At 47.2% G+C, this 23145-nt stretch overlaps 1 protein-coding gene across 7 annotated transcripts in view; it reads right to left on the reverse strand.

Annotated features, from left to right (window-relative positions):
- The window catches only part of PLEKHM2 (pleckstrin homology and RUN domain containing M2), a 36279-nt gene that overhangs the window by 5762 nt on the left and 7372 nt on the right, over window positions 1-23145 (reverse strand). For 2 of the 7 annotated variants that reach the window (XM_070759435.1, XM_070759430.1), the window contains exons 2-15: window positions 20858-20964; window positions 20066-20175; window positions 19180-19279; window positions 17955-18042; window positions 16980-17166; window positions 13876-13935; window positions 12001-12226; window positions 10113-10811; window positions 7316-7385; window positions 7052-7142; window positions 6409-6473; window positions 6106-6194; window positions 3132-3264; window positions 2760-2950 (exon numbers count right to left, since the gene is read on the reverse strand). In XM_070759435.1, the coding sequence (XP_070615536.1) occupies window positions 2760-2950; window positions 3132-3264; window positions 6106-6194; window positions 6409-6473; window positions 7052-7142; window positions 7316-7385; window positions 10113-10811; window positions 12001-12226; window positions 13876-13935; window positions 16980-17166; window positions 17955-18042; window positions 19180-19279; window positions 20066-20175; window positions 20858-20964 (2216 nt within the window). Of the gene's footprint in view, window positions 1-2759; window positions 2951-3131; window positions 3265-6105; window positions 6195-6408; window positions 6474-7051; window positions 7143-7315; window positions 7386-10112; window positions 10812-12000; window positions 12230-13875; window positions 13936-16979; window positions 17167-17954; window positions 18043-19179; window positions 19280-20065; window positions 20176-20857; window positions 20965-23145 lie in introns of all 7 variants that reach the window. The other 5 variants (XM_070759434.1, XM_070759429.1, XM_070759436.1 and 2 more) reach the window with 3 other exon arrangements.

The raw sequence follows: 23145 nt of genomic DNA on the forward strand, positions 1-23145 counted from the left end.
GAAAGAAGGGAAGGAAGAGAGAGAAAGAGTGAGGGAGAAACAGAGCGAAATGGAGGAAGATTTTTTTTTGTCAAAACTTTTCTTTAGCCACCCCCCACCCCCCCGTTCAGTGTTCCCCAGGATTTTGAAAATATGAATAATGTGCCGCGGCTCAAAAAAGGTTGGGAAACACTGTCTTAGAGGGAGGAACAGGCTGCTTTTATGTTGTCACCAAAAACCAGAGTCCAGCCCAAAGTACCGTATTTTTCGCTCTATAAGACGCACCTGCTGATAAGACGCACCTAGATTTTAGAGGTTCGGGGGGGTGCTGGGAAGCCCCCCAGGCCGGCTGCGATCTTTTAAAACAGCCGCGCCGCTTCCCAGCTGTCTCCTGAAGCCAAACGCCAAAGGCGAACTTCCGCGTTCGGCTTCAGGAGTCAGCTGGGAAGCGGGTTCGAGGGGGTGCTGGGAAGCCCCCCAGGCCGGCTGCGATCTTTTAAAACAGCCGCGCCGCTTCTCAGCTGACTCCTGAAGCGCGGAAGTTCGCCTTTGGCTTTTGGCTTCAGGAGTCAGCTGAGAAGCGGCGCGGCTGTTTTAAAAGATTGCAGCCAGCCTGGGGGGCTTCCCAGCACCCCCCCGAACCCGGGTTGGGGGTTCGGGGGGTGCTGGAAAGCCCCTCAGGCCGGCTGCGATCTTTTAAAACAGCCGCGCCGCTTCTCAGCTGACTCCTGAAGCGCGGAAGTTCGCTTTTGGCTTCAGGAGTCAGCTGGGAAGCGGCGCGGCTGTTTTAAAAGATCGCAGCCGGCCTGGGGGGCTTTCCAGCACCCCCCCGAACCCCCAACTCGGAACCGCGTTCAGACGATTCCCCCCCTGTCCCCGTCCCCGCGCCTACCGCGCACCACTCGCCTTCCCGGGCAGCCCGATACGCCGGATCGATCGCTCCCTCGCGCGTCCCGCCCGCCGCCAAGCCCCGCCCGCCGCCAGGCTCCTTCCATCCACTCGGCCCGGGCGGCCGCTTTCCCGGGACGCAGGCGGAGCTGCTGCTCCAGTTCGCTGCCAGTACTGTAGTATCCAGCTTGCACGCATTAATCGCTTTTCCATTGTTTCCTATGGGAAACAATGTTTCGACATACGAGCTTTTCGACTCACGAGCCTCCTTCCGGCACCAATTAAATTCGTATGTCGAGGTTCTACTGTATATCGCCGCCCCCCCTCTGCTCCAGCGCCTCCCCCCCCTCCCTGCCTGCATCTTCGCTCCATAAGACGGGGCTGATTTTTCATCCTACTTTGGGAGGAAAAAACCTGCGTCTTATGGAGCGAAAAATACGGTAACTCTGGGGTTATACGTTTAAAAGATGATGGCCATTGGAAAACCTGGCAAACCAAGGCGAAGGAAGTTGTTCGTTAGAGCAACTGACTAAAAAAAGGTATCACTCCAGAAATATTACACAACAAAAGGTACAGGATGGTTTGGGATGCAACTATAACTTTTACAAGGAGACTTTTCATATAGCAGAACAGCAAACTCAAAAAAATACAAGAGAACACACAGGTGAGAATAGAATAAGGGATAGGATAGGATAGGATAGGATAGGAAAAGGAATGGAATAGAATAGAAAATATAGAATGGAATGGAATAGAATAAGGAATAGAATAGAATAGAAAGAGAAAAGATAGAATAGAATAGAACAGTTCAAAACTGACAAGAATAGCAAAAGAAAAGAGAGAATAGAACAGAATAGAAATAGAAAAAATAGAATAGAACAGAACAGAATAGAAATCTAGAAGGGACTTTGGAGGTTTTCTAATCCAACCCCCTGCTCAAGCAGGAGAAATTGTATAACAATCATCCTGGCAAAAGGGCTGATGAACACTTACTGTAAGGAAACAAAATTTACCAAAGATGACGGAAAAACTGAAAAGCTTAATGAACAGATCTCAATGAATATGTTGGCAAAGCTATAAAAAAAGGTCAAAACCAGGAAAGCACCTGAATCAGAGGCTTTAGCTAGTCTCTTTCTATAAACTTTTCAAGGACGAACCTCTGCAAACTTTCCAAGAAGTGATCAAATTCTACAAACTCTTTACAACCAGACAGTTGGAATGAGGCCCATGATGGTATTGATGATGGCTGTCATAGTTCCGAGTAACATATCCACCCAAAATGAAACTCTGAGGCATGCGTATCTTTTCTAGGTCTTCTCCAGTTACCACTTTTATTTGTTGCGTTTTTCTCTTACGGTTTTTACTTTCTTAATAATGTCTTCAATACAGGGGGAAAGCATTTTGAAATTCCCTGATATTTCCCTGACATTTCCCTGTAACTTGCCATCTAGTTAAGGCACGGTTGTAGATGATGTCACACCAAACGGCTAAGCCATGGAGAAATATCGGTAGCTGAGGAAGCAAGCTGTTGCCACAACTATACTCATTTTGGCTTGATTCTGCCAGGTAGTGCGATCTGTTGTTGTTTTTAAAATGGCTTTTCCCTGGCTTTTAAACATTTTAATACAGTTTGTTTCCCCCCCCTCATTTATTCCGTTTTTTCGTCAAATTCCCTGATAATTCGCTGATATTTCCCGAACCGCCGATTTCCCTGATAATCCTGATTTCCCTGTTTTCCAGGTTTGCTGGACACCCTGTCAATAACAATTGATATAAACAATTTTTTAAAAGGAACTTGAGTCTAGCCAACCTTCCTTCTGGCCCCAGATATATTATTATTTATTAAATTTAGATTTATGAGATTTGTATGCCGCCCCGCTCCAAAGACTCCTCACCTGAGTACCACAAAGCAGGGCTTCCAGACTTCCTTGCCCAGGTAATTGGTTCCTGCCTTGTAATTTAGCACCCCTTCCTTGATGATGCAGTTTTCAGCGGACACGTAGTGAGATGAAGGTGGTTCGGGGGTCGCATCCGTAGGGTCTTCCCAGTGAACAAGGCCGTAGAAGTGGACCACCACTTCCGAGATCTATCAAAGGCAGTCAGATGCTTAGCCAGGTTCTGAGCACCTAAAGGAGCCCCCACCCCAAACCTCTGGCTTGGCCTTTGCCCCGAATGGAGACAGAGCTGGGGGTAGGCTTCCTGGGGAGGCTATGGCATGTAGATTTCTTCTCCGCTTCGGAAGGAGGACGGGCAAGAGAAAGGCGCACCTCTTGCTTGGATTCCTGAGCCACGAATTTGGCCAGTGCCAGCTTCTCCATGGTGGCGTCGGTCAGGATGCTGGGGTATGGCGGTTCACGGCAGCCTTTGATCATGGCGGACTTCAGACAGGTCAGGAAGAACCTGCATGGAGAGGGGAATTAGGGGCCCTCTGTCCTGCCACTGAAGGAGGAGCGCTGGACTTAGCACAGAGTTTACTAAAAGATAGTGACTGGAATCAAGAGAGTGACTGGAATCAAAGCCCTTTGAATCAGGCTGGGGCCTATTGGTCTTCTTGGACTTTTTGCCAGCAGGTTTAGGTGCTGCTGGATCAACCATGATAGAAACAAAAGACAGAAGAGCAGAAGAATAAAGGGTGAAAGGAACAACAGAAACTGTTGTCAGAAAAGAAAAAGCGGCCCTGAAGGGAGGTTTCTTTGAGAAGTGTTCTCCTAATGCAGTTAGTCACTGCATTAACTGAGGGGGAGGGAAGATACCCAATAATAATAATAATAATGATAATGATAATAATAATGCAGCAGCTAGAGAAATTTGCAAAATATGAAGATCTGAAAATCAAGCTGCAATGACTCTGGCATAAGCCAGGGAAAGTGGTCCCAGTGGTCCTTGGCACACTGGACACAGTGCCAAAGGATCTCAGTGGACATTTGAAAAGCATCAGCACTGACAAAATCTCCATCTGTCAATTGCAAATGGCCACTTTACTGGGATTGGCACACATAATTCGCCACTATATCACACTGTCCTAGGTGCTTGGGAAGCACCCGACTGGTGATGAAATAAGAAATCCAGCATAGTGATCTCATTTGCTGTGTTGTATTGATAATACAATAACAACTAATAGACCTGGGAAGTGTTCAAGTTGTGATATTGTGATACAAAATCCAGCATATCAATCTCATTTGCTGTATATTACTATTTTTTGTAAATAAAATAATAATTATTATTATTACTGTCCATTACTGTTGGCTTGGCAATATATCGGCTGCAAGTGTTGCAGACTGCCAAAAGAGGGAGCTAGAGTTTATAACTTATTACTCTGAGTGACCCTGTTTCTCTTTGTCTGGCTATTGACTGTTAATGGCTATTCAATATTAGGTTAGCTTTGCAATCTCCCTGTATTGTAGTTATGTACAGTGGTACCTCATGATACAAACCCCTCACCATACGAACAACCCGAGATACAAACCCGGGGTTTGGAAATTTTTTGCCTCTTCTTATGAACTTTTTCTGTCTTACGAACCCGCCGCCGCCCCAAGAAGCCCCGCCACCCGGCTGTCGCTTTTTGAAACAGCCGGGGGGGCTTCTCGGCGTCCTCCTGAACCCAAACGCCAAACCCGAACTTCCGGGTTCGCCGTTCGGGAGGCCGCTGAGAAGCCCCCCGGCTGTTTCAAAAGACGACAGCCGGGCGGCGGGGCTTCTCAGTGGTGGCAGCAGGTTCGTAAGACGAAAAAGTCCTCCTGAACCCAAACGCCAAACCCAAACTTCCAGGTTCGGCGTTCGGGAGGCCGCTGAGAAGCTCCCCGGCTGTTTCAAAAGATGACAGCCGGGCGACGGGGCTTCTCGGCGGCCTCCCGAATGCCGAACCCGGAAGTTCAGCAAAAGTTCGGGTTCGGGAGGCCGCTGAGAAGCCCCGTCGCCCGGCTGTCACCTTTTGAAACAGCCGGGGGGCTTCTCAGCGTCCTCCTGAACCCGAACGCAAACCCGAACTTCCGGGTTTGGGAGAACGCTGAGAAGCGCCCGGCTGTTTCAAAAGGTGACAGCCAGGCGGTGGTGTTTTTTTGCGTTTTTTTGTTGTTGCACGGATTAATTCATTTTACATTGTTTCCTATGGGAAACAATGTTTCGTCTTATGAACTTTTCGCCTTACGAACCTCCCCCGGGAACCAATTAGGTTCGTAAGACGAGGTATTACTGTATTAGAGCAAAACTTTGTTTAGGGTTGATCTCTTTGTGTACTGATTATGACAAAGACAACTGGTAAGAAAGACTATGTACTTGGAAATATTTGGATTGTTGTTCTGACTTATGTGTATGCTTCAGACTGTTTATCTGAATATGTTGTTTCTCAAAGTAAACTTTAATTCAAGTTTGTATACTTGTGTGTGGCTGAGTTATTCACAATTAATTTCAATCTAAATGTTTGTGTGTGTTCATAACCTTGGTAAACAAGGATTACTCTGCTCATACATTATTTATTTATTTATTATTATTACTATTTTTGTTGTTATTATTATTATTATTTTCCATACTAAGAACAACACTAGTTGTGGTTGGGGTGGGGGGTTATTTTATTATTGTTCTTCTTATTCTTTTTATTTCTTTTATATGGCATTCTCCTAGCCTTGCAAGCTGCCTTGAGTTGCCATGTGCAAGTAGGTGGCAATAAATTTTTCTAGATAAATAAATAGCAACTTAAACTTATACAGTAGTACCTCTACTTAAGAACTTTTCTAGATAAGAACCGGGTGTTCAAGATTTTTTTGCCTCTTCTTAAGAACTATTTTCTACTTAAGAACCTTAGCCTGGAAAAATTTCCCAGAAAATTTGAGGGCAGTACGAAGGCCCGGCCAGTTTCTTGCCATTTTTTTTTAAGCCTTAAAGTTTTGGATTTCATGCAATACTGCATTCTAACTACTGTGCTCTTAATAGGAATAGCACGTAAGACTTATATACCGCTTCACAATGCTTTTACAGTGTTCTCTACCCAGTTTTTACACAAAACTGTGCCCCCAACAATCTGGGGCCTCATTTTACCCACCTTGGAAGTATGGAAAGCCAAGTCAAACTCGAGCCTGATGAGATTTGAACTGTTAAATTGCAGCCAGCCGGCAGTCAACAGAAATAGCCTGCAGGACTGCACTCTAAACTACTACCCCACCACAGCATACTAGTGGGCATTCTCTGGGAGGCATCCTAGAAGCTATTATTACTGGAGGGGAGACGAGCCCGCCTAGTCCTTACTCAGCCAGGGTAGCGTCCGCCGTGTCCAACAGGAACTGCTTCCGGCGGTTGGTGCAGACCAAAGTCACCGTTTGCTGATCCAGGCCCACCTGCCAGAAAAGCAAGGGCCATTTGGAAGGGACCCTAACCCCTTGGCCTCTGGGTGGAGGGAAGGCTCAGCGCCTGCAAGATGGAGACGAGGGGCACCCCCCCCCCCCCGGGCCCGGGAATTTAAGGCCATTGGTCTCGTCTGGGAAAGACGACTTCGGGTGGGATGGCCCCGTGTTCCCGCAGAGGCCCATCCAGCGGCCCTCCGCAACTCACAGAGATGTAGTCCAGCTCATTATACGACACAGCCTCCTCCACCATGTAAGGCTTCTCGGCAGCTCCTGGAGAGGGGAGAAACGGCACACGGAGTCAGCCGCCCAGCCAGGGGTCCAACGGCTTGCCCCAAGTGGGTTTTCTCTCCGAGCGAGGCTCAGAAGCAGGTGACAACCAATAGCACTTCTGTTAGATGATAAGGAGTAAGCTGTGCTACTCTGAAGTTACAAAGGTAATACAGAGGAAAATGTGGAGGTAGCAGATATCCAGCTATAACCCAAAGATATGAGTAATATTACATATAACAAGACCAGATAGCTTGAGTATATAAATATTATTTCCTTATCAAATATCGTAGTCAGTAACAATCCTAGTCATTCACTAATACATCAATCAATCTTCTCAATACATGCACATATACAAACCAACATGAGAACACATAGTTCATGCCACACACAGTTGTTCTAATAACAATTCAACCCCAAGAGAGATGCTGCTGGCTCCCTCTTATGGCCTATTGCATCACCAGTTCTTAAAGCAACAATGTACTAAATCCTTAAACACACATTGCTGGTTTGCTTTACCTATTGTAACACCCAACTAGTTATGCATATAGAATTAACAACTTCCACATAAAGAGGGCTACCTTTTCGGATGAGGTACATGTAACAGTCGGTCAGCAGCAGGTAAAGGAGCTGGAGGTTCCCTTCCATGTGCCCTGTGCTCATCCGGATCATCTGTTGGGGAGAGCGGCCTCCGTTACTGACCCGCGAGAGGGATGCGGGAAGAGCTTCTCCTTAGACCTGAAGAGGTCTGCCTCCCTTGTGAACCCAAGGAATGTGGGGAGGGGGGAAAGGGGAGAGGGGTAAGCCCGCTCACAAGAGACTCCCTTCTGGCCAATCAGACCTACCCGGAAGAGCTGCTCTTCGTTCTCCCGAAAGACGTGGATCATCAAGAGAAGCAAGTGATTGTTGTCCACCCTGCAGGGGGAAGAGAAGGACAAGCCGAGGGTCAGGAAAGGACAGCTGGCCGGTCGCTCCCCCCGCCTTCACCCCCATCACTGAGGTGGGCTTTTCCCAAGGAAGAAGACACGGAACTGCTGGAATCACCAGGAAGGAAAAATCAATACAAGGTCCATTTTGGGACTTCCCTTTATGTTCACAAATCACAAGGAGTAATCAAGGAGAATATTGGTAGCTCAGGGTTGAAATCAGTGGTGAGGGTGATGTCTTTGGTGCTCTCTAAGCTCGTGGTTTTCTGGCAGACGTTCCATTACTTCAAGTAGCAATAGAACTAGCACTTAAGACTTATAGACCGCTCCGCAGTGCTTTTACAACCTTCTCTGAGTGGTTTACAGAGTTAGCAACTTTTCCTCAACAATGTGTGTCCTCATTTTACCCACCTCAGAAGGATGGAAGGCTGAGTCAACCTCGAGCCGGTCAGGATCAAATTGTTGGTAGTGGGCAGAGTTAGCCTGCAATACCACATTGTAACTACTTTGCTCCCATGGCTCTCAATAGAAATATCACTTAAGACTTATATACCATTTTGCAGTGCTTTACAACCTTCTCTGAGTGGTTTACAGAGTTAGCATCTTTCCCCCAACAATCTGGGTCCTCATTTGATCCACCTCGGAAGAATGGAAGGCTGAGTTGACTTTGAGCCTGGTGAGATTTGAACTGTTGGCAGCTGGCACAATTAGCCTGCAACACTGCATTCTAACTACCACGCCACTACAGCACTAGCACTTAAAGACTTATATACCTCTTCACAGTGCTTCATAGACCTTTCTAAACAGTTTACAGTCAGCTTCTTGCCCCCGCCCCCAAACAATCTGGGTCCTCATTTGACCTACCTCAGAAGGACAGCAGGCTCAATCAACCTGGAGTCTGGTGACATTCGAACTGCCAAATTGCAGGCAGCCGCTAGGCAGAAGTAGCCTGCAATAACTGCGTTCTAACCACTGTGCCACTGAGGCTCATAGGCTACATCATCGATATTAGACTGATGATGCTAGTGCAGGTGATGTTACCTGGTTTGGGTAATGAATCCTCTGCAAGAAACATAGAAACATAGAAGACTGACGGCAGAAAAAGACCTCATGGTCCATCTAGTCTGCCCTTATACTATTTCCTGTATTTTATCTTACAATGGATATATGTTTATCCCAGGCATGTTTAAATTCAGTTACTGTGGATTTACCAACCACATCTGCTGGAAGTTTGTTCCAAGGATCTACTACTCTTTCAGTAAAATAATATTTTCTCATTTTGCCTTTGATCTTTCCCCCGACTAACTTCAGATTGTGTCCCCTTGTTCTTGTGTTCACTTTCCTATTAAAAACACTTCCCTCCTGAACCTTATTTAACCCTTTAACATATTTAAATGTTTCGATCATGTCCCCCCTTTTCCTTCTGTCCTCCAGACTATACAGATTGAGTTAATTAAGTCTTTCATGATACGTTTTATACTTAAGACCTTCCACCATTCTTGTAGCCCGTCTTTGGACCCGTTCAGTTTTGTCAATATCTTTTTGTAGGTGAGGTCTCCAGAACTGAACACAGTACTCCAAATGTGGTCTCACCAGCGCTCTATATAAGGGGATCACAATCTCCCTCTTCCTGCTTGTTATACCTCTAGCCCTGCAGCCAAGCATCCTACTTGCTTTTCCTACCGCCCGACCACACTGCTCACCCATTTTGAGACTGTCAGAAATCACTACCCTTAAATCCTTCTCTCTGAGCTTAGAGAGAACCTCAATATAAGGACTGGTATGGGAACAAGCTTTCAGTCTGTTAAAACACAAGATGAACTAGGACAGGGATAGGTAAAAAGTTGACTCTTCTATCACATGTGCACTTCAACACCCAGAATTCCTGAGCTAGCATGATTGGCTCAGGAATTCTGGGAGTTGAAGTCCAGAAGTCATAGAAGAGCCAACTTTGCCTACCCCTGAACTAGGATAAGAATCACTCAGGGGAAGGTAAAGAACAGACAACAGACTGAACAGAAATATAAAATAGGTTTAAAATAGGATATTGATATAAGAATGATTGATAAAAATTTATAATTGTGTATATTATTGATATATTCTATTGCATATGCATTGATACGTATGTGAAAATTGTGGAGAAAAAAATATTTTTAAAAAATATGAGGACTGGCAAGTGAAGGATTCTGAAAAGGAAATGAGGAGGAGGAGGAAGAAGAGGAGGCAGGGACTGTTTAAGATAGAATTGCCCTGAAAAGCCTCCCTAACAGTTTCTCGGCACACGATGGGTGAGATGCCAAGGCAATAGTGCCAAGTCCCAATTTCTGCTGACAAGAGCCGGGGGTGAAGCAGTGATTAGAATGCAGCACAATGGGCTACTTCAGCTAACTGCTAGCTGTAAATTTGGTAGTTCAAATCTCACCACCGATCCAAGGTTGACTCAACCTTCCATCCCTCCAAGGCGGGTCAAATGAGGACCCAGATTGTTGGGGCAAATATACTGATTCTGTAAAACCGCTTAGAGGGTGCTATAAAAGCACTGTGAAGCGGTATATAAATGCTACTGCTATTTTGGACATAGGCATGAATTTCCCCAGGCAGAAAATTTGAATTGCTATTGCTAACTGCGATTGCCTTCCCTCACCTTGGACGAGGGATGGTCGAGCACTGCATCTCTCAGGTGGAGGCCTGGCCAAAGGAAGGAACCAGCCCTTACCTGAATTCTGAAGGATGGGCAGCCTCTGATGGACTGCCTTGCCCCTCCTCCACCCCGGAATCCTCGGCGCTGCTTGGGGAAGGGCTCGCCCGATCTGCCTTAAGCTGGCCAAGTGCCGCCGCGCTTGCCGTCTCCACCGCTTCTCCCGGTGAGCCAGCTATGGCTGGTCCAGCAGCCTCCCCGTCTCCTCCTCCTCCTTCTTCTTCCTCTTGTCTAGGAGCTTCAGGGCCACCAGGAACATGTGGCGGTTGACCATGCCCTGCAGTGTCATGGTGGCCACCACCTGCTGCAGGAGTGTTTGGACTCTCGACGGTAAAGCGGTAGAAGTCCATGGGGGACGGCAGGCCCTGGCCAAAGCCGCCAAGGGATGGCCCTTCCGGAGGGGGCTCCCTTGGCAAGTCTGTCCGAAAGGACTGGTCCGGGGGCTCCACGGGGCGGCTCCAACCTTCAGCCGCCTCGAGGGAGTCGACCACCTTGCTGAGGGCCTGGCCCACCCGCTCCATGGCCGTGTCCTTCATTTCGGGGATCCAGAGATCTAGTTGGCAGAGGGCGGGCGCCTCAGTGGTGGCCGGAAGGTTGGACTCTGGAGCGGCCTCCTTGCCCGCAGCCTGGTCCCCAAAAGGAGCAGGCGAGTAGGGGACAGTGGCCTCCTCCGATTTCACTTTCTTCTTCTTGGCTGTTTTCTTCTTTTTCGCCAGCCTGTCAAGAGGGGAGGGGAGAGGCAAGCGAGTTCTCTAGCTGTGGCACACCAGGGAACAGCCAGCACTCCGCGAGCTGCATTGGTTGTCGATTGGTTTCCGAACGCAGTTCAGAGGAAATACAGTGGTACCTCTACCTACGAACTTAATTCATTCTGTGACCAGGTTCTTAAGTAGAAAAGTTTATAAGAAGAAGCAATTTTCCCCATAGGAATCAATGTAAAAGCAAATAATGCGTGCGATTGGGGAAACCACAGGGAGGGTGGAGGCCCTGTTTCCTCCCAGAAGATTCCTAGAGAGGCCCCACGGAGGCTTCTCTCCACCTTTTCCGAGCCTGTTTCCTCCCAGGAGACTCCTAGAGAGGCCCCATGGAGGTTTATCCCCGCCTTTCCTGCTCTGTTTCCTCCCAGGAGATTCCCAAAAAGGCCCCACAAAGGCTTTTCCCTGCCTTTTCCGGTTACAGTTTCGTAGGGTTGGGTTTATAAGTGGAAAATGGTTCTTGAGAAGAGGCAAAAAAAATCTTGAACACCCGGTTCTTATCTAGAAAATTTCATAAGTAGAGGTGTTCTTAGGTAGAGGTACCACTGTATACTGCTCAAAAAAAAAAGGGGGGAACACTTAAACAACAGAATATAACTCCAAATAAATCAAACCTCTGTGAAATCAAACTGTCCACTTAGGAATTGGACACTGATACACTGATTGACAACCAATTTCATTTTGTTGTCAGCACATTCAACTTTGTACAGAACAAGTGCGATCCATTGGGTTTTTTAAACATGATTTTTCCCTGACTTTTAAACATTTTAATAGTTTGTCGTCCGCCCCCCCCCCGATTTATTCCATTTTTTTAACGAATTCCCCGATATTTCCCAAACTGCTGATTTCCCTGATAATTCCCTGATTTCCCTATTTTCCAGGTTTGCTGGACACCTTGCTAAGGAGCCTCAAGGTGGTTACGGGGCCCGGGAGGCCATTGATCCCAGTCGTCTTCTTGCAACTCCAAAGTCGGATAAGCTGCTTCGGCCCTCTGCTTCAATGCCACAAGCGAAGGTGAGCTCCCTGATGCCCAGACCCAGGGATAGAATTCCTGGCACACCTCCTGCAGCTGGAGAGGAGTGGCCCCCGGACGGAGGAAAGAGCCAGACGAGGCCAAGCAACTGGGGAATGTTTCCTCCCCCTGTACCAACCTGATGACTTCCAACTCCATGCAGCCCTCGGACTGATCGGTGCCATCGGGCACAAGATCGGCCTTCAGTGATGCGGCGTGCACCGGGGTGCTCTCAGCGGATGACAGCCCTTCCGCCTTCCCGTCGAAAGGGTTGTAGCGCTGGGTGGGGCTCTTGGCTGAAGCCCGGCAGCTGTTCAGCTCGGAGGCCACGGAACGTGGGCAGCTGAGCGTATCAGTCAGGTCTCCTTCTGGAAGGAAGGAAGGGAGGAAGGAAGGAAGGAGGGAAGGAGGAAAAGAAAGGAAGAGGAAACCAAGAAGGAAAGGAAGGAAAGGGAAGGAAGGAAAGGAAAAAGGGAAGGAGGAAAAGAAAGGAAGAGAAAAGGAAAGGAAGGGAAGGGAGGGGAGGGAAGGAAGGAAGTCAGCCATCTCTCCCTGTTCCCAGGAGCAGCAGTGTCCCCACTCAGAAAATACGCTGCCTGTGGAACTTTTTTTCACACTTTGCTCAAAAAAATTCAAGGATTCTCACAGCTAGCCAAGGAGAACAGCAATAGCAATAGCACTTAGACTTATATACTGTTTCACAGTGCTTTACAGCCCTCTCTAAGCAGTTTACAGAGTATATCACCCCCAACAATCTGGGTCCTCATTTTACCCACCTGGGAAGGATGGAAGGCTAAGTCAGCCTTGAGCCTGGTGGGATTTGAATTGGTGAGCTACAGCCAGCAGTCAAGCAGAAGCAGCTTGCAGTACTGCACTCTTACCACTGCGCCACCAAGGCTCTTGGAGAAGGAACAACAGTTCCTTCGGTCCATCAGAATTCCAACTCCTACAATTCTGTTTACAAGTGGTGAAGAATTCCAGGGAGGCAGGGGGGGGGAGTGAGGTGGAGGAAGTCAAGAGGCAGTCTCTACTAATTCTTCAATTTTACTCCATTACAAAATTTCCCCCTCTCTCTCTCCATCAGGGAAGCCCGCCTTCAACCACAAATTGTAGGAGATGACACAGCCAGTTAAAAGGTGCGTCTGTATGGAGATTTCTCAGTAATCCAAGTCATGGTTGTCCCAAAGAGCCTGAAGAAGCTTCTTGGGTGAGTAGTAAAATGTCTTCAAAGAAAAAAATAAACCCATGGAAGTTTACTGGCCTCTTGGGGAAAAATAAAGGCCACCTTTGAAGGGATGACAACTAGTTTTAACTTGCCATCTCTTTCGTTCGGTTGGTCCTCTCCTTCAAAATTCCCTTCGTGGTCGAGCCAAGGGAGCAAGAAATTTAAATCAACAGTGAAAGAAGGAGCGGCAGCTGAGTTAGGAACCCAGACCCCACCCGCCCTATGTCTTAAGGGACCAAGAGCCAAAGGAGGAAAGGACAGAAAAAGGGCTGGAGTAGCTGCCACCATTGCTAGCAGGATCTTGGTTGGAAAAAGAGAGGCTGCTGGCAGAAGCACTGGCGGCCACGAAACCAGGTGGCTTAAATCCATTTCCCCACAATCCCTCTTCCCCCTAGCCGCCCCATGCACTTGACAGGCGAGAGAAAGAGGTTAGGGAGGAGACCAGTGGCAAACCGACACAGAAGCACTCCTGTTATTGTTAATGTGCAAACCAGAAAGAGACTTGACGGTTCATGCTGGGGGATGGAAGTCACAGAACTAGAAGAGAGGGGGTTAGCTGTCCAAGAAGGGCCCGGAGAACCGCTGAGGCCATGGAACCGGGCAGTAGATGCCCTGGGCTTGAGGAGCCAATTTAAGCCAGGCCACCAAAATGCCTGGCAGCCTCGGGCCAGCCAGGGTTAAAACAGGCCCAGTGTGCAAGGAAGCGCTGGAGCGGGTAGGGGCTGCGAGAGGAGGAGAGGGGGTTGGAGGAGAGGAAGGGGACTGGAAAACCAGGCGAGCTGGTCCCACCTTCCCATGCTGTGGTAGGCATGGACGGCGCTGCAGGGAAGACTTCTCCAAAATCATAATCTATAAAACGAGGGATAAAAAGGAGGGTTAGAAATGAAAGGAATCTGGCGGAAAAGGTCGGGGGGGGGGGGAAGAGTTGGGACAGAGACGTGGAATACCCTCTTGGCTAATCATGATTGATGGGGGGGGAGGTGTGTGTGTGGGGGAAACGGAGCAGGATAAAAGGCAGGTGGCGGGGACCTTTTCTCAGCTCAGTCTGCAGGGCTGGGCTCAGTTGCAGATCCTGCTAAGGGATCACGATATCTCGGAAGTTTAAAGAAAAAAAAACCCATACAAGTATCATATTTTTTAGAGTATAAGACACTTCATAGTTTTGGGAGAGGAAAACAAGGGAAAAAATCTGCCTCCCAACAATTTGCCTCCCAGCAAACAGCACTGATGATATACAGTGTTCCCTCGATTTTTTGCGGGGGATGCGTTCCGAGACTGCCCGCGAAAGTCTAATTTCGGCGAAGTAGAGATGCGGAAGTAAATACACCATTTTTGGCTATGAACAGTATCACAAGCCACCCCTAAATTACCATTTCCCATTCCCTTAACAACCATTTACTCACCATTATTACTGGTACTCACAATTGAATAAGACACTTAGTGATCCTGATATCTATAAACATAATTATTTATTAACAATAATTATTTTTTTGCGATAAATTTCGGCCAATCAGCAATGGCAGATGAAAGTTTGGTGATGACGTATGATGTCATCGGGCAGGAAAAACCGTGGTAGAGAAAAAAAACCGTGAAGTATTTTTTAATTAATATTTTTTTAAAAACCGTAGTATAGGCTATTCGCGAAGTTCGGACCCGCGAAAATCATGGGAACACTGTACACTGTTTGCTGTGCATTTCTGTACATGTGTGCCTGGCCCATAGAAATAACAAAAAATTGGAGAAATGTACATTATGGCAGTATATTAATGCCAGAAAATTGTCTTAAATGTAGTCACTCTTAATTCCTCCAAAGAATTTAAATAGATTTACTCCTATGTTAAAACTAAAACAAGAAGATCTTGCATTTCAGACTATACTTAAACTAGTTAATTTTAAGCTAATTGGATTTAAGATGTTTTTTATTGTCTTTTTCATATGTTTGTAAGCTGCCCCAAGTCCTCGGAGAGGGGTGGCCTATAAATCCAATAAATAAATAAATAAATACTTGTACAGATGCTGTTAAAATTGATGTGGCTTTCTGGAAGTACACATTATTCTCTGCTATTTAAAAGAAGATACAATAGCACTGGACCTCTTCAGATCAAACACTTATTTTAAAAAGCTTCTTTATTTTTCTAAGTTGTCCAGAACAATAATAAAGCAGTCTTTAAAAAATAAGTCTAATAATTTGAACATTCGACAGACCTTTATAGTTATTGATTTACCTCCTTGCATTGCAGTTTCAGCTGTCTGATTAGCCCAAGAAAATAAAATTCTGCCTCAGCCTCTCCCTCCCAGCAATTTATCTCCTTGCAGTTTTAGTTTCACTTTCATGTTAGCACCGTGGGCCTGCCTGCAGCCTCAATCAGCTGTCGGTCAAGGGGGCGATAATCAGTTGCTTATGCTAATCAGGCTCTGCACTGTTTGCTGCAAGGAGGTAAATTACTGGAAGGCAGAGACCAAAGGGTGGTGGGGCTACATTTGATGTATAAGTCGCACCCAAGTTTTCACTCTCTTTTTGGTAATAAAAAGGTGTGTCTTATACTCCGAAAAATACGGTAATGATTGGGAAGGTGCAGGTGAGCCCTTTTGCTTTGTGGCTGTACTTGCTTTTCCTTGGAGTGCAGAGCAGTGTTGAATTGTGGCTGGGAAGGGCAAGGAGGAAGGAAGGGACAATTAAGGCCAAGCGGCCCTTAAGGACAGTCAAAAATCACACTGACCATCTGGATCAAGGAAGGAAGCTCAGAAGGACCCCAAAATACCATCCCACTACACAGACGACTGAGGGTTGCTCAGCACCCACAGGCCTGCCCCCAATTGCTGGAGGGGCTTTGAACTGGAGATGCTGGAGGTGTCAGGGCAAAGTCATATTTTATTGAAGCCTTTGACCTGCCACATTTATGCTTAGAATGTATTCTCCGAGACCGCCTTCTGCCGCACGAATCCCAGCGGCCAGTTAGGTCCCACAGAGTGGGTCTTCTCCGGGTCCCGTCAACAAAACAATGCCACTTGGCGGGACCCAGGAGAAGAGCCTTCTCTGTGGCAGCCCCGGCCCTCTGGAACCAACTCCCCCCAGAGATTAGAACTGCCCCTACCCTCCTTGCCTTTCGTAAGCTACTCAAAACCCACCTCTGCCGCCAGGCATGGGGGAATTAAGACTTCTTCTCCCCCTAGGCTGATACAACTGTATGTATGGTATGTGTGTACGTATGCTGGTTTTATACATTAAGGGGTCTTAAGTTAGTTTTTAGTATTGGATTTTTTACTGTATATTATTCATGTATATTGTTCATGACTGTTGTTAGCCGCCCCGAGTTTTCGGAGAGGGGCGGCATATAAATCCAATAAATTGAATTGAATTGAATTGAATTCTCGTCGTGGGAAATTCTCATGAAGGTTGTAGCCATAACAAATTCCTTCTAGATTCTCAAGGTCATCCTTTGTTCAGCACCTGCCCGGAAGCAGATGGGAGTAATGGACACGTTGTCAGAAGGCAAATGGTCAACGTGGCGAACTTGTGGGTGTGGGAGCAAGGGGATTAACATTTAAACTGGGTGGAGAAACCCTGGTAGCTTTAGAGTCGGGTTTCTCACAGACGTGCCAACGTGGCTCTGTTAATAAATTGGACCTTTGAGGAATACGTACTTTGCTTCTGACTCTTGATTTAGTTTGGGGTGCTATTTGGAACCCTGACAGGAGGTGGGGTTTGCAGTTTGACAGCGCGTTCCTCCGGCCAAAGGAGAACTGCCCCCCAGCCCATTCCAGCCACTCCATTCCATGGGCAGGAAGGTAGCCTGGACAGGCTCAGCTGGAACCCCCAGCCTCAGGCAGCCCACTATGGAGTCAGGACGTTCCCAGGCCATCCTTTGGCTCCTGCCCGCCTGCCCACTTACCCTCGCTGGAGGGGGCGATGGCGCTATCATCCCACTCTAGGTTGGTGGACGTCACCGAGTTGAAGGAGTTGAGGGAGAGGCTGTCTGACCCATGGACGGAGCTGGGCAGGCGGTCCTCGAAGTCCAGCAGGTACTGGGGCTTGTAGTAATCCGGCATGTATGGGGCCAAATCCAGATAAGGGGCGTCCTGGAAAAGCAGGGGAGCTTGAGGTGGACCTGCTGCTGCTCGCCTACCCAAGAAATTCCCTTTCCTACTATTCTTTGCTTCGGGAAGTTTGCTCATTGGTTGAGAATAATAATAGTAATAGTAGTAGTAGTAGTAGTAGTAGTAGTAATAATAATAATAATAATAATAATAATAATAATAATAAAAACAACAACAACAACAATAACTCAGAGTATTATGAGATCTGGAATAATTGGTATGATTGGATTGGTAACAAAAATAAAGACAGGAATAAAATGTGAAACGATGTATTAAAAGGAATATAGCAACATGTAATGCAATATATGTATCTATAAAGAGATGATATAAGAAATGTAACAAATATAAGATATCAGGTTTAAACCTGTATTAAATCATTGAAATGTCTTTTTTTAACACTTGGAAAAATTAATCAACATAATAATAATAAACATAATAATAATAATTTTTTCAAGTTTAAAAAAGAGACATTTCAATGATTTAATACAGATTTAAACCCAATATCTTATATTTGTTACATTTCTTATATCACCTCTTTATAGATACGTATATACTTCTTCTTCTTCCTATTATTGTTGTTGTTGTTGTTGTTGTTGTTGTTGTTATTATTATTATTATTATTATTATTATTATTATTATTATGAAAAAGTAGCCTCCTTTGGGCGTAACAGGGCACTCCACCACTGGAAGGTAAGTGTGGGATTTGCCCCAGCTCAATGGGGAGTAGGAAATTGAAAACTGGCTGCTCCAAGAGGCTGGAGTTGGCTCACCAGGTCCAAGTCAAATCGGATAAATTCCAGGCCTGCCACCAAGGTGAGGAAGAGGGTCAGGTGGTCGTGGCTGCAGACCAGGGCATTTCTGTGGAATGGAAAAAAGAGAACTGAGGATTCATCCAGGATCATCCTGGCGATGGCAACAACCCAGAATCACTCCTCCTGATGGCCCCCCAATGGCTGGGAAGAGGCCCTCCTATCCGAGAGGTGCTCGGTCCAGAGGGACTCCCCACCACCACCACCACTCGCACCCTGGAGGCAGAAGCTCTTCCGCCACGCTAAATCCTTGTCTCAACTGATGCACCAAGTCAGAACGAACGGCTGCCTTTTAAAGTGCTTGCAGTGTGAGGAAAGCCCAAACAGCGTAATTTGAACATAGGCAACCAGAAAGAAAGCGTGGCTGTGAAAAGCAGTGTGTGTGTGTGTGTGTGTGTGTGTGTGTGTGTGTGAAGATATTCACAAACTGGGAGAGCCAAAGTCAGCCAATGAATTATGCCTAGCAAACTTAGTCAGCCAACGGGAGCTTAAACACGTCTGACTCTGTGCAGAGAATTGAAACTGAAGCTAGAAGGCTGGGCATGGTTCCACCCATTCGGTACATTGTCTGCTCTGAACTCTGAACTAGAAGCTGCTTGTGTTTTGCTTGTAACTGCTACTACGTTAAAGAAGAACTCTGCTACCGGTATGGTAAAAACTCATCTATTATTATGTTTATAACAGGGTGTCCAGGGGGAAAGCATTTTCAAATTCCCTGATCTTTCCCTAACATTTCCCTGTAACTTGCAATCTAGTGACGGCACGCAGATAATATCATACAAAACGGCTAAGCCATGGAGAAATATCGGTAACTGAGGACGTAGGTTGTTCCCACTTACGCTCATTTTTGCTTGACTCTGCCAGGCAGTGCAATCCATGGGGGTTTTTAACATGATTTTTCCCTGTCTTTTAAACATTTTAATACAGTTTGTTTTTTCCCCCTGATTTATTCCATTTTTCTTCATGAATTCCCTGATATTTCCCGAACCGCTGATTTTCCTGATAATTCCCCGATTTCCATGTTTTCCAGGTTTGCTGGACACTCTGTTATAAAGAAGTTAAGGAATGCAGCTGAATCAGTTATTTGGAATTTAATTTTCTGCCACAAACTCTGATTGTGTGTGTGCATATGTGCGTGTGTGTCTTTTCCCCTCCCCCTCCCACAGTGCCTGCCCAGCAGACTCACTTGACATAATGCTTGTGCAGCAGGGGGAGGTTCTCCTGAAAGAGGCGGAGGTAGCTCTCCAGGGAGTTCTCGTTCAAGGCTAGGTACAGCCACGCTCGGCCTGCAAGAGGGAGACGCAGCATAGCAGGACCTGCTGGCTGTCAGGGACCTACCTTGAACTGCTCTGGCCAGAATCTTCTCAACAGGAAAAGCCGGGGAGGGGAGTCACATCTCTGATGCCTAAAGCCCCAAGGGATAGGTAGCAGGTGCCTCAGAACCCCCTCGGGAGGCAGGCGGTCTCCTCTGGGGGCTTGTCCAGCTACATAGTACCTCTACCTAAGAACACCTCTACTTACGAACTTTTCTAGATAAGAACCGGGTGTTCAAGATTTTTTTGCCCCTTCTCAAGAGCCATTTTCCACTTACAACCCAAGCCTCTGAAACTGTAACCGGAAAAGAAAGGGAGAAGCCTCTGTGGGGCCTTTCTGGGAATCTCCTGGGAGGAAACAGGGCCAGAAAAGGCAGGGAGAAGTCCCTATTGAGCTTCTCTAGGAATCTCCTGGGAGGAAACAGGGCCTCCACCCTCCCTGTGGTTTTCCCAATCGCACTCATTATTTGCTTTTACATTGATTCCTATGGGAAAAATTGATTCTTCTTATAAACTTTTCTACTTAAGAACCTGGTCACAGAATGAATTAAGTTTGTAAAGAGAGGAACCACTATATCAGCCCAAAGCAGGGAGCAATCTAATGGGATTGAGAACTCGGAAATCTCACGAACAAACGAGCCGCGGATCCACCAGGGAGGGAAAATGCCCCGTGGGTCCACCTGGAAATGCCCCCCCAACCAAGCATTCAGTGACATGGGCCGTCCAAGGCTGTCCAAAAAGCTGTGGACCGAGACTTACTGCGCCCCAAATTGGTGGTCACGTGCTCCAGCAGTTCAATCTGTTCGATGGCCTCTCGGCGGGTAAAATGGACCACCAGGACCCAGTAGCCTGAAGGAAGGTCTTGCAGCCTGCCGAAGAGAAAGCACGGTAAGTTCCCTGAAAGGGTTTGAATACTAATGACCATGCAATATTTCCGTTTTTCTTTTTTAATAAATTTGCACAACTATCTACATTCCGTGGGGGGGGGGGGGGTTCTGTCAAGATGGGGTGCTGCTGAGCGCACATTATTGAGAAACAAAATGAACTTTTTTGCTCTTACCAAATGGCTGCAGTGAAACATTTAAAGGGGTTCAGAATATTTTCCGTACCCACTGCATGCCACACAGACTGGAGGGACCTACTGATGTGGGGTGGAGGCAGGGGTGGGTTCTAACTTACCTTGCCACCCAGTTTGCTTCCTCCCACACACATGGTTGTGCGGGCGCATATGCAGTACATTTAAAAAACAAAAACAGAAACAAGATGGCGGCATATGCGCAGTGCCAAAAACTCAGCTTTTACACATGCACAGAAGAAGAAAAATAGCAAAAAATCCCCTCTCAATTAAATAATTTTTTTTAGAAAAAGATGGCAGCGTCCATGGACCACCACCAACAGAACCGGCTCTGTGCCGTCACCATAGGTTTGCAACCTACCTCTGGTTTGAGGGTAGCGCTGCCTAAAGGGAGGGTGGAGGAAGGGCCCGAACCTGAGCCCCTGCCATGGCTTCCTCCGCTGGGGGAAAGCGAGGGCCAGGCTGAGGCTCCTTACCCATAAAGCAGAGCGTGGTCCAGGTGTTCACAGAGACGCTGCAGAACCGTGTCATGGTTTCTGATGGCGGGAGTCTCGTCCTCGCAGGCGGCAAAGTAGCTCTGCAGCTGGAGAGAGGAGAACATCGGGTGAGGGAGCCACCAACCACGCTGCTGGTTGTAATCCATGTGGGCCTGAGAGGTGCCCCCTCTCCGGATTTTTCAGGAGCGATAAGCTGAAAAAGTCATTGTCTCTCTCTACCTAGGGTTGTTTAAGACAGTGTTTCCCAACCTTGGCAACTTGAAGATATCTGGACTTCAACTCCCAGAATTCCCCAGCCAGCATTCGCTGGCTGGGGAATTCTGGGAGTTGAAGTCCAAATATCTTCAAGTTGCTAAGGTTGGAAAACACTGGTTTAAGACATGGCTCTCCAATCTCATCAACTTTAAGCCTGGCGGATTTCAACTCACAGAATTTCCCAGCCAGCTTTGGTTAGAATTCTGGGAATTGAAGTCCTCCAGGTTTAAAGGTAACTAACATCGACGGCACTGGAAAAAGTTTGGGATCGCCTTCTACTGCATATCTCCTGGTGACCAATAAGGGCCCACTGAGTTGGTCTACTCTGGGTCCCATCACTAAACAGTGTCGGCTGGCGGGGCCGTAGGGGAGGGCTTTCTCTGTGGTGGCTCCGGCTCTCTGGAACTAGCTACCTCCAGAGATCCGTACTGGCCTTCCAGAAAGCTGTAAAGACCTGGCTTTTCAAGAAGGCCTGGGGCCATTGATCAAATGAGGCATAGGAGATATCCATGGCTTTAATGGATTTTTAAAATTATTTGTTCTTTTTAAATGTTTCTTTTTGCTGTACACCGCCCAGAGTCCTTACGGAGTTGAGCGGCATATAAATTAAATAAAGAAATAAAAAATAATAAATAAGTTCACTTGGGACCAGTTACCGATGTAGCGTCCGTATGGTCCTGCAATTAAAATTCAGGTGCTTGGAGACCGACTCATATATACGACGGGCTGTCATGTCCTGGGGAGGGGGGGGTGTCACGTGATCCCCTTTTTACAACCTTCGGCCAGCAAAGTCGATGAGAGGAGCCAAGATTCCCTGAACAATGGTTCAACTCATTTAACAACCGAATAGCTGTGGCAAGAAAGGGGAGGAAAATCACTTTATCGAATGCTTTATTTAGCAAAAGACATTTTGGGCTCCACTGTGGTTGTAATTTGAGGACTCCCTCTGCTTTTGTGCCAGCGCATGTCATAGAACAGCCTCTCCAAAGATGAAATGCGCATGGTTCGCTTACGTCAGTTGGTAGTCAGAGAGCCAGTTGCAAAGGGAGCGCGAGGTTCCGCCCACATGCCTGAATGCCGCCATTTTTCCCTCTGTGCATGTGCAAAGCATTCTGTTGGTTATCATCTGTAAAGCCCTATACAGTGGTATCTCTACTTACAAACTTAATTCATTCTGTGACCAGGTTCTTAAGTAGAAAGGTTTGTAAGTAGAAGCTATTTTTCCTGTAGGAATCAATGTAAAAGCAAATACAGGGGGTTCCCAGGTTACACCAGCCCCTCCTCCTGCCACGCCGCGCTCGCTTGGTTCGCTCTCACCGCAGGAGGAAGAGCTGGGACCCCCCCCAAACCTCAAAGCCGGATTCGAAAGTCACACGCCGCACCGCACAATGGTTCCGCCATGCCATCTGACAAGCTTTCCGGGGGGGCAGCGACTCCCTGCTCTTGCTGCGCTACTTATGCCCCAAATTTTGGCAGCGGGCCCCAGAATCACTGGCATTCGCTGGCTCCAGTGCTTTCTGAAGTGCAGGGGTTGGAAGAAGGTGCGAATGAGGCGATTTAGCAAGCAGGCAATTTTTTTAGTCACCGTGTTGGTGACGTCATGATGTGGCGACCCAGGGACAGCAAGGCCCTTCAAATTTGCGAACTCAAATCTCAAATCGAGCTTTAGTGTAGCTGGCCATGCTTCAGGCTTGGGGGGAATCAGGCAAGAGAGCGTTAGAGTGAAATGGAGGAAGATTCCGACTTACACCAAAATTCAGCTTACAACACATCGTAGGAACAGATCGACATCGTAAGTCGGGGAACCCCTGTACTGCGTGCAAACCCATTAGGAAAGAAATAAAAGCTCAGAATTTGGATGGGAAGAGGAGGAGGAAGAAGGGTGGAGGACAGTCGCTGCCCAGAGCAAAGGGAGCGTTTCTTTTCTCTGGGCGCTGGTTGAGGTTTATTCCCTCTCCAAGTGTCCAGAGAAAGGAAAATGCTTCATTCGCTCTGGACTGCCAAAGCCTCCT

Source organism: Erythrolamprus reginae, chromosome 8 (assembly GCF_031021105.1).
Source record: "Erythrolamprus reginae isolate rEryReg1 chromosome 8, rEryReg1.hap1, whole genome shotgun sequence".
In the NCBI taxonomy this organism is placed as follows: domain Eukaryota; kingdom Metazoa; phylum Chordata; class Lepidosauria; order Squamata; family Dipsadidae; genus Erythrolamprus; species Erythrolamprus reginae.